The sequence below is a fragment of the Orbicella faveolata genome, unplaced genomic scaffold (assembly GCF_042242905.1).
Source record: "Orbicella faveolata isolate gen_17 unplaced genomic scaffold, um_ofav_v1 contig_12, whole genome shotgun sequence".
NCBI lineage: Eukaryota > Metazoa > Cnidaria > Anthozoa > Scleractinia > Merulinidae > Orbicella > Orbicella faveolata.
This window is the reverse complement of record NW_028301539.1, coordinates 8,992,609-9,004,118: the sequence shown is the minus strand read 5'-3', so window position 1 is coordinate 9,004,118 and position 11,510 is coordinate 8,992,609. Positions and strand designations below refer to the sequence as shown.

At 40.4% G+C, this 11,510-nt stretch overlaps 2 protein-coding genes and 1 pseudogene across 3 annotated transcripts; all 3 read left to right on the top strand.

The window, feature by feature from the left end:
- Positions 1 to 18: 18 nt before the first annotated feature.
- LOC149116472 (uncharacterized) lies at positions 19 to 805 on the top strand. The gene has a single exon (XM_089283726.1). The coding sequence runs from the start codon at positions 92 to 94 to the stop codon at positions 749 to 751; it is 660 nt and encodes a 219-aa protein (XP_089139852.1). The 5' UTR covers positions 19 to 91; the 3' UTR covers positions 752 to 805.
- Positions 806 to 1,016: 211 nt separating this feature from the next.
- On the top strand, positions 1,017 to 4,111 carry LOC149116471 (uncharacterized; annotated as a pseudogene). Its single transcript, XR_016205732.1, has 2 exons — positions 1,017 to 1,074; positions 2,784 to 4,111. The product of XR_016205732.1 is annotated as an uncharacterized LOC149116471 (transcript).
- A 4,633-nt stretch (positions 4,112 to 8,744) lies between these two features.
- Positions 8,745 to 10,848, top strand: LOC110046506 (brevican core protein-like). The gene is made up of 4 exons (XM_089279818.1): positions 8,745 to 8,763; positions 8,876 to 9,138; positions 10,153 to 10,240; positions 10,424 to 10,848. The coding sequence occupies exons 1-4, from the start codon at positions 8,745 to 8,747 to the stop codon at positions 10,846 to 10,848; spliced, it is 795 nt and encodes a 264-aa protein (XP_089135944.1).
- Positions 10,849 to 11,510: the final 662 nt, after the last annotated feature.

Sequence of the window (11,510 nt, the reverse complement as noted above, 5' to 3'; positions counted from 1 at the left end):
TGGGATTATACCCGGTCCCAACTCAGAAGACAACATAACTGACGAGCGCGGCCCTGAAACGTCAACGCGAACGGACATTGGCGCTCAGAATATGCCTTCAGCTACCGCTTTCGCGGATATGTTCAAAGCTGCCTTGGTTCCGGTTCTGAGCCAGCTGACCAACTTAAACGAGAATGTGAGCTCAGTGCTCCTGGACGGGCAGGACGAACCCGATGAGGACGGTGAAACCGCCTCTGGTGACGGGCCCGCCAAAACTGCGGACATGGATGCAGATTTATCTGCGCTCCTCGCCTCTGCGGGCAAAGATGATAGTAAAGAGGCTATGCCGGACGACGACCTCTTGAAGGAACTCGCGCAGGACTTAACAGTAAGCGAGAAGACTTCTCCGCCCCTTCGCGAAGGTCTGGCGGTTATTTTCAATAATCTTTTGTCGGAAAAGATGGGGGACGAGAAGCTCAAGGCCAAACTTGAAAAATATCCTCGTCCTGAGAATGTCAAGGCCTTGCGAACACCGAAAGTGAACCCCTCAATCTGGAGTCAGCTTTCGACTACTATGAAAGCTCAAGATGTAAGATCACAAAAAGGCCAAAACACTCTTATCGGCGCTATTACAGCCATGACAAAGACCGCCGATTTGGCGCTAGGAAAATACAGCCAAGACAAAGAACTGATCACTTTGTTGACCGATGCTGTTGCAGTGGCACTTCAATACAACCATGAGGTGAATCACTCCCGACGCCTGGCCATGTAGAAAGAGATGCATAAAGACTATGCAGCCCTCTGCAACCTGTCCACTGTGGAGGGCACCTCAGGGTACCTGTTTGGAAATTTGTCAAAGCTCGCGAAAGATATCACAGAGGCCAATAAGTTGACGAAAAAGGTTCGCCCCCAACATTCCGGGACTTCCCGAGGTGATAAATACGTTGGGCGCTCAGCATATGGCTCGAGCCAGCGAAGATTTCAGCCCTACCCTAGAGGAAAACCCTCTGATTTTTTAGGCAAAAACCGCTTCTCAAAGCCGCCGAGAAAGAAAAAGGACGGCGAAACGAGCCAGCGCCAATGAAGGTGCCTGAGGTATGTAACGCAGAACTCACATCTTTGTCTATTGACATTGTACATAACTTGATAAATTCACAAACAAGTTTCCACGCCGGAGAGCTCAAAATTTTTTGGCCGCAGTGGGAAGCGATAACGACTGACCCTTCTATTCTTCAGATTGTTACTGGAGTTAAAATTGAATTTAAAAACAATGTTGCACCCACGCAATTTTATGGCAGACCTAGTGTATTTAACGCTCATCAGCATTCCATTGTCAAAGCTGAAATTGCCAAACTTCTTGCTAAAGGGGTCATTATCCCGGCGGCACAGGAAACAGAGGAATTTATCTCCACAATATTTTTACGACCGAAGAAAGATGGCACACACCGTACCATTCTAAATCTCAAAGCGTTTAACGAATTTATAGCTTACCATCATTTTAAAATGGATACACTAGAGGCCGCTGTAAACATGGTGAGGCCAGGTTGTTTTATGGCTTCGGTGGACTTAAAGGACGCGTATTATACCGTCCCTATCCACCCATCTTACCAGAAATACTTAAAGTTCTGTTTTGACGGTGTTTTCTACAAATATACCTATTTGCCTAATGGCCTAGCTAGTGCTCCGCGCATATTTACCAAACTATTGAAACTTGTGTATGCCACACTTCGGAGCATCTCAATTCAGGGTATATCGACGTTTCTTATCTACAAGGCGACACCTCCGCGGAATGTTATAAAAATGTCATTGACACCATCACGTTATTTATCAAATTAGAGTTTCATATCCATCCAGAGAAATCGGTTTTCATACCTTCCCAGAAATTAATTTTCTTAGGGTTTGTACTGGATTCTATTGCTATGACAGTTACGCTTACGGAGGATACAGTTCAACGGATTCTGTCTGTGTGCGCTACGCTCTTACAAACAGAAATGCTTACAATTAGACAAGTTGCAGAGGTTATCGGTATTCTGGTGTCCAATTTTCCGGCCCGGTGCTCAGTACTGACCACTACACTACCGCCACCTTGAGCGGGATAAATATCTCGCACTCATGGCAAACAAAGGTGATTACGCGGGGAAAATGCAATTATCTCCTCCCGTTTTAACAAAAATCCGGTGGTGGCGCGATAATGCCATAACTCTCAAGCGAGATATCCACCACGACCACCCCAGCATCACAATTCAGTCAGACGCATCAACACTGGGCTGGGGGGCGGTTCTTGGCACTCAGAAAACGGGGGGGAGATGGACCCCTTCGGAGGCTGGATATCATATAAACATATTGGAATTACTTGCAGCCTTTTTTGCGTTAAAGTGTTTTTGTAGCCATATGAACAACTGCCATATCCAAATTCAGATCGACAATACCACAGCCCTAGCTTACATAAACAACATGGGGGGCTCAAAATCCAAAGACCTAAATCAGCTAGCTGTTCAAATTTGGGAATGGTGTATATCACGATACATTTGGCTCTCAGCTGTGCACATAGCTGGTAGGCTGAACACTAGGGCTGATGAGAAATCACGCGTGTTTTCAGATAATCACGAGTGGATGTTAAACAAACACTCTTTTGACGAGATACTAATGCGCCACCCCGGACTCGATTTCGACTTGTTTGCAAGTCGCTTAAACTATCAGATCAGTAGTTACTGCTCGTGGCATGCGGATCCTAATAGTGCACACGTAGACGCATTCACCATGAATTGGAATGGGCATCAATTTTATGCTTTTCCACCTTTTAGCCTCCTTCCAAGATGCCTTCAGAAGGTCAGTCTAGACCGAGCACAGGGTGTTCTAATTGCTCCGCTTTGGCCAACCCAAACGTGGTTTCCGGTACTCCTACAACATTTGTGCGACCAGCCCTGGATCCTACGCCCACGCCCAGATCTTCTGCAACACCTCTCACGCAGCGGCCCACTTCCCCTACACAGGAATCTTCATCTGATGGTATGTCCTGTATCAGGGGATCCTTCAGCCGTTACAACTTTCAGAGGAGGTTACCGACATTCTCATGGCAGCTTGGAGGAAAGGCACTCAAAAACAGTATGCCACATACCTTAAAAAATGGATGGCATTTTGTGGTGAAAGACAAATTAATTGTTATTCACCACCACTGAGCGACACCCTTCAATTTCTCTCGGGGCTTTTTAATCAAGGGCTTAGCTACTCTACCCTTAACACTGCTCGCTCTGCATTATCTACCATTATTATGATAGACGGGGGGACAAGCTTTGGTAGCCATCATCTTGTTACACGCTTTATGAAAGGGGTATTTGAATCGCGTAGACCCAAACCTAAATATGACAAAATTTGGGATGTTTCAGTGGTTTTGAAACATTTATCTTCCTTATACCCTAATGAAAAATTGTCTTTAAAGGAATTAACGCACAAGGTACTTATGCTGATTTTATTAGTTTCGAGTCAACGAGGGCAATCGATACACTACTTAGATCTAAAGCATCTTACCATGGAAGAGGAAAATTATTCCTTTGACGTCGCTGAGCATATCAAGACCAGTACTCCCAGAAGCCCATATACGAGGATTGACATTGCTGCCTATGAGCCAGACAACTCAATTTGTCCTTTGGCTTGTCTCAAAGCATATATCAACAAGACCAAGGACTTGCGTAAAAACGAAACAAAATTGTTTATTAGTTATGTTAGACCCCATAGGCCTGTATCTAGGGACACAATTTCAAGGTGGACTAAGGAAACTCTTAGACTTTGTGGGATTGACACCAAGGTGTTCACAGCACATAGCACTAAGTCAGCATCCATTTCTAAAGTAAACGAAAAGGATGTCCCTGTCCATGAGATCATGGCTAAGGCAGGCTGGAAGTCTGCCGAGACCTTCCGCAAATATTATAATAAACCTGTTGTTCAAGGAAACAGACTAGCTTCCGCTATCCTTGACCGGTGAAAACGTCGCAATGTTCCTTGAATATCACATGTACTATTTTCGCTTATTTTGTTACTGTTAGACCATAAATTACAAACATATTTATCATTGCTTATGCTCGATCTCTTGCTTTTGTGTGGATTTCATGTCTCCTCTTTGAGTGCATGTCGTATGGGTGCATCAACGCTTTAAAGTCTCATGGGATCTCTGCCTTCTGGTCATGTGATAGAATTGGGAAATTAAACGAGACTTACCTGTAAGTTGAAGTTTGATTGAGATTCTATCACATGACATCAGAAGGCGAGAGATCACATGCCCGCCACTATCACACCCACCCTCTCTTAGGCAACTTGGTTGCCTGTCTTCTTCTAGTTTGACTTTTTCCAGCCTGCATACTGTCTTTTGATGCACCCAGTACGTGGCTTTTAATTATGACTTGCGCAAGCGCCGTGCTATCTCATGTGATCTCTCGAAACTACCTAAATGTAATGGATAACGCCAGAGTAGACTTACCTATACACACGTGCAAACAAAAACACACGCAGGTAACAAACAAGAGCAGAGGCATAAATATGAAAGGAAGAATAGAAAACGACTCATTTCTTCTTGTGTCCATGCTTCCATTGTTACGCTGCCCCTGTACGTAAGCCGGAATATAACACCGAGTTGTACTTCGTTTTACAGTCGTTCCTTGGACGATGCAAACCTACTTGTCTGATCATACATTTTAGTATGCTGTAATGGTTAATCAATATTAAAGTTAAGGACGCTGCGTGAGTAGCGATGCACATAATTATGGGTTATTGACAATGCGTGAGGTCAAGATGACCGGATGACATCCTTCCAACAAGGAATTGTCTTTAGCAAGTTTAGTTTTAGATTTTTAATGGCGGAACTCCAGCGACCAGAAGGACCTCCAAGCGGAACCCCATACCCATATAGGAAACAAAAGGAAGCCCATGAATTGATTTTCTCATGGTCCTCATGACTAGAGGTATTGCTCGTGGGCGCGTACGCACGACGGCGACGGAGTTGCGTAAGATGGCAGCCATACTCCAGCTGATAGGTTGACAGAGACATGCACCCTTGGTTTATAGCGTCCTTCTTTGATATTGGACATCCATGTTACGAGATATCGCTTGACCAAATCGTGGGCTCAAGTTTAGAGCTCCTCAAGGTCATGTATTTTTTTTTTAAGTTGACCGCTGACCAAGGAGGGTTGTCTCGGGTACCCGAGACCATATAAATGGGGCCTTTGTCGGGCTTTGAACAACGGCCTAGGAGTTCCGTTTTCAGGCTTGGCTAAATCTATCCTCATCTATATATTATTCAGCCTTTGCGTTCGACCAGTTTGGCGATCTTCGGGCCAAATCAAATTCGTTTTTTTCGATTTTCTCGAATTTTAGTCCTTCTATTGTAAAAAGGAAACCGGGATAAACTCCGGCCTGATGGGCCACTTGGCTCGTATGCAGACTTTACCTTTTATTGTAAAAAGGAAGAGAAAAACAAAAATAGAATATATTCATTATATAGAAGGGTATAGAATAATGAAATCTCCGTTTTCAAGAATCTATCACCGATGCTTCTTAAAATAAAACCTATTTGCTGCTGTTAGTCTTTCTTTTTGCAGTATGTGAAGGCTCTATTTTCTATTCATTCCATTGTAATTCAGCATCAAAATGCCTTCATTAAAAAAAAAATAAACATCTATAACAATTTAATGAAACTAATTGTAGAATTCTTGTCATTAGAGAGAACAACAATTATTTAATATAGCAAATCTACCTGTTAAAAAATAAATAAATAATAAAAACATAAGCATTGCCCGGTTCAGCGAGAAAAATAAAGACATAATTTACATTATTTGTCGTCCATTCATTCTATTTATTTAGTTTGACTGCCAGCTATTAGAAAGGTCCGAACTGTTCTTGACGATGACGTTGAAGGAAATTACAAGCATTAAATTCTGAAAGTCAAACTCAATGTTTCCATCTACTTGTATTTTGAATGAATAAAGGACCTCAATTTCAACCTCTCTCAGGTTAGTTTTGTAATTTCGTCTTAACGATCGACTTTATTTTGAGAGGATATCTAGTTGATCGGCCAACGTTCGGCTATTTTAAACGTCTTGATTTAGTGACCTCGAATTGTTTTCTGCAAGTCAGGGAGAACACTTTTGTTCATATTTTTTTGAGGAAGTCTCAAAATAAACAAATTTGCGGCCACAAACAGAGTTCCTTCTGAGGGATAGCTGTAGGTGGTTACCTGATCGCCCGCGGGTCGAGTTTGAAGAGTTGCAGTTCATATGGTCAAATAATATATCATCCAAAAGACCTTTGGACTTTCGGGAAATAATAACAGAAAACAGAAAAAATATATATATATATAAAAAAATAAAAATAAAAAAATAAAAAAAAATAACAATAATAAACTACCACTGCCAGATGGCCAGAGTTGTAAGCTCTAACCGACAAAACTGTTAATCTGCGCTCGGCTGGAAGTTTTTCCATTGCTGTATATATCCATAAAAAATCGGCAAATCCGGTGGAATAAAAAGTGAAATGTAACGTACAAAGTTGAAGTTAGTGAATTACCATTAGAAGTCTACTCTTTCGCAAGTAAACATGATGGACTGTGCATGTCTTACTGATAGGTGCGAATTAAGATTCGCCAAATTTGCCATCAGCTGAAAAGTGAGCCGAAACTTGAATTGAGGTTCCAGTACTTTATTAAGAGGGTCATATGCATTTTGTGATGTATTGTTCTTTTAATTTGGGTAGCCCAATATGGCTTAAAACGATAATCAAGAAAGCAGTTATGTTCATTTTAAGAACAAAGCACAGCATAAGAGATTCTGTACAAGTAATTGTTGGCTTAGTCTTGTGTAGATTTCTACCGGTTGAATTGTCTATGTTCAGTATAATCAAATCATAAAAGCCTTATCGCTCTTAAATATTGATCATGGGGAATTTCGAACAGTTAAAACGGAATTGTTGTATTTCAGTGTTAACAAACGATCTGGATTGCATGATCGTTTCTTGCAGCTTTCTTTCGCGTGAAGCGTGACCTGTGCGACAGGTGCTCGAGCACGTTTTTGTTTGTTGTTTTGTTTTGCTGTTGATAGTATTGTTTTTGTTTACAACAGAATACGCAACATAATCAGTAAAAGACGAAAATAGCTCAGCAGCTGACATGCTTAAACCAGGACAGTTATATTTTTGTTTTTTGATATCGTACACTCTCTCAGTTGAGGAATCCAATCACAGCCTCAATAACCACAATGACTGTGCAAATTTTAGTTGTTTTCCTGGACCTTTCGTTTCTAGGCCTAGCCTATGCCATTGAATAAGAAGTCGCAAATTTTTCTGTTATTTTGTGAATGACTTCACGGGAGTTTGGTCAGGTGCTTCACTGTAAGTGAATACTCATTAGCGGAATAGACTTGGATGCAAATAACTTCTGCATTGAAAATCGGCATTGATAATCGTAATTTTGGGCCGCTTCAAGGACGCCGAAAAAAAACTCCTTACAATGACCTCAAGCGAAAATAAATATGCTTTGGCCAGTGACGCCACATGTTTTTTTTTTTTTTTTTCAGTTCGCTTCCTTGGAGCTGTCAAATGTGTGGTTATATTTTTACCCTCCTTATAGTCATTAAAAAATCAACCTAACGGCGGGAATTCGCAATATGTAGTTTTGAAAGTCCATTCTTAAAGAGAAACAATCAAATCTCTGATACAGCCCATGTTTCGCAGAAATTCCCAAGTGAAGTATGTTTTTGCACTCGCAATGCCTTTTCTTGACACAAAAAGGTGTGCTTTATATAGGCCTCAAACTTTAGGCGTGTTTTTATAATCAGTAAACATATTTTTTGGATTGGTCGTGTGAGGCTCTTAATGTTTTTCCCTTGTTAGCAGCTGTGGGTGGCAAAACATATTGATCTCCCCTTTACAAGAATGCCATAAATTGCCCGATCTTCTCTGGTAATTTGGTCCACAAACATCTTTGATGTTAAAGGTTGTTCTGGGATGATGACAACAAGAAAACCACTCTTTTGGTATCTGTTTAGTACTACAGTGAACGTAGGTACGTTAAACTTCCTTTATTTATTATAGTTATTTTCTTTTAACTTTCTCTCAATTCTGTTTTCGAAAAGTTAAGTTACAAACTTCGGAAGCCTTAAATTGAGAAAGTGGAAAAAAAGTGATCAGGCTAAAAGAATAAAACTGCCCTGGTACCTTGCTATTTGAAGAACGAACCTGGAAAATATCGATGTATTGTTATAGTTTTCGAAATATTTGGAAACATTGAGAGCGTTCGTCTTTTCACATTAATTATTCATAAATTAGAGTCAAATGTTGCAAAATCTATTCGCTTGTATTAAAAAATTCTGCAACGTTAGAAAGCAAAATTTCCTATGTTTTGAGAATGAATGTTTACTTTTTATCTCTAGCAATGGTACCGTCGACAGTAGTTTTAGGGGGTTCAGCTCTTTTTAACGAATTACACCTCGAGCTTTTCGAATATTGACACAAGTTTAATAACATCAAAAGTTTAAGGTGTCCCATACCGGTTTCCATGGAGCATCGCTAGCCTCCCGTTTCTAGTTGATGCTACAATAACGTTATCAATGAAGTTCAATTATTGTAAACAAATTATGGCCTTTTGGGTAACGAAAAAAATGTTGCCATAGCAACATTATGACTCGTTTCAAACACCCTTAATTTTATGGGCTCACAACTGAAACGGAAGTTCGCCGGTGACCCCCATTTTTTTATTGCCGAAATTTGATTAGCACGTAGACATGTACTGCTTTGCCAATGGTAAAAATAAAATAAAATGAACTAAGGGAGAAAATCAGGGCCACCTTAATGTTTCCCAATAGTTAAGGTTGTTCAGATCTAAAGCAATGCACTATTTGTTTTTCAAAATAAGTTCTTTCAGAAGACTGCAGAACTGTACAATTCCAACCTCAAATAAAGGACAGGTTTCTCGAAAATCAACTGTTAAGAAGTAGGAAAGTTCAAAGCAGATCAAAGTGCGAGTTACGCTGCTATCAAGCGGCCGATTGTGTGTCCTACAACTTTGGTCCAACCCAAAGTGATACGCCATCATGCGACTTGAACAATAGTACACATTTGCAAGTCTCGAGCAGCGACTTCGTGACCAAAGAGGATTACATCTACCGACATATTTTGGTAAGAAACGATAAAAAAGTTAAAGCTTATGTTTTAACTTGAATGAAAAAAGTGTAATGCATTTCCTTTGGTTTTGCATTACTACGCTATGCGACGCGCCACTTTCCTAATTAAGTATTAACTGAGAATGAGGTCTTTACGGAAAAACGTACCTCAAACCGAGACCATGCCGTATTGACTGAACTATAGCGAAGTCAATGCGGCAAGGCCGAGGTTTGAGATTATCCCATGAAAAACGTACGAGGCTAATAAGTTTATCATATGGCATTTTGCTTTGGTTTTGCAGGGCCGTAATCAGGCTGCCGGCACTACGGGAGAATAATGCTCTAGACCAAGCCAATCAGAGCGCGCGTTATATCGGCTACAGACACAAGCCATATAATAATGTTCAATGAAAACCAATTGTTAATAACTCAATGTTTCCCCGCACTTTGCGCGTGTTGCATGTATTTGGTTGGAATTTTGATGAAAAAAAAAAAAAATAATAATAATAAGGTTAATTAAGAAGAAAAAGAAAACAAAACAACGTTAATAGAAGATAAATGTAAAAGGGTGCTGATTATGGAATTTCATCGCAAAGAAACCTTGAAACAAATCAAAGAATTCCGTTAAAAATGGCTATAGCCTACATGGCAACAAACGATTGCTACGGTAATGTCAAATGACGCAAATGAAATGTTGACAATGTGGATTCAATCTTAATGCGTGGAGTGAGTGTCTTAGCTGTAATTATGTAATAGTTCCTATTCGACCTGGATAGAGGACCGCACTTGATTTATCTATCTATATATCCAGAAAAATTCCTAACTGCTAGTACGGTGACGTAGGTTTTGTGGATAACTCGGACTCAAAAGTCCAAAGGAAATGAGACACCGAAAAACAAATATAAAAATCAAATTTTCGCTGTTTTCGTGTACTGAGCTCTCATTTTGCTTCTGATATTACTCCGATAAAATTTTATTATATATTGTTTTAGACACTGAAGAGTGCGCTGTTTCTATCAATCTTGTTTAGAATTCCTGCCAAAGCAGCCCCTGCTCGGTAAATTTTATCTGCCAAGCTGGGTTTACAACTAAAGGTTACCGATGTCTCTGTGAATCAGGTATGTGCTTTATTCATCCTAAGAGAAAGTACATGGAACCAATAGACACAGTGCATTGACAAAATGTCACAATATTCTTGTTTGCCCTTTGGACGCTGATTTTGAACCATATGCTTAGTTTAATGATTTGAGTATTTAACTGAGATGACTTCATCAAGAAATTACTTTTGATATGTTCTTCAGACTTTATTTCCGGGTCGGGTTCACTTCTTGGCTCATGTTACAAGCTATTCACGGTGCCCGAGAGATGGGACAACGCACGTGCAAAGTGTGAAGATCTTGGAGCACAACTGGTAAAGATCGAGTCAGCAGAAGAGAACGACTTCCTTAAAAGCACGTACCTCAACGCATCTGGAGTGACCTTTTGGATTGGACTAAATGATCAGATGCAAGAAGGAGAATGGATATGGGCAGATGGTAGCTCGCTGGGAGATTACGTGAACTGGTTTCAAGACCCCAACAACTTGGGTGATAATCAGCATTGTGTCCATATACTCAGGGGACCCTTTTCTATTGGTGAATATCATTTTCAAGATTATGACTTAGGGTGGAATGATTTGGAGTGTGATGTTACGCTGGGATACATTTGCGAAGCATTTTCCCCCTAAGGGTGCTCCGTTCAACCATTTATGACGCTGTAGCTTTTCTAATGGTCTGCATTTATTTGGACGTTGCTGATTTTTATGTGGTGACACATGCTTTAGTTATGAGTTCATTATCTAGTACTTGTTACATAGCTCAATCGAAGGTTATAGCGAATCAAATGAGATCGTTTGCATTATTCCACAAGAGGCGATAAGGGCACAGGCCTCAGTTTTGCGTCTATTTTGTGAGATTATCATTTAAATCAGTTTTCTTTTGTAGTTTCAAAACATAGTATTACTGTCTTAAGTAAGTTTGTTTTTGAAGTAATATATTAGAGTTATTGTCACTTTCATTTCGTTACGCTTACAATGCACTTAGTTCTTATATATTTTATAGTTATTTATCGCCTCTAACATTCCCAAGTTGTAACATTACATGTACCTATCCTTTTAGAAGGAACGATAACGTTCCTGGACTTGGCGAAGGCAGAAATCAATCGAGGCGAGATGAATGTTGTATAACCGCCCCCAGAGCCGTCTGTCACTCTTAGCCAGAGGAAACTTGGCACGAGGAAAAATGACTCTGGAGACACGAGATCTGATTGCTTAGACTACATTCTTGGACAACTACATTCACTAATTAAACGCAGCCTTACTACGCGAAAATGTCACTCAGATGGAGTCTG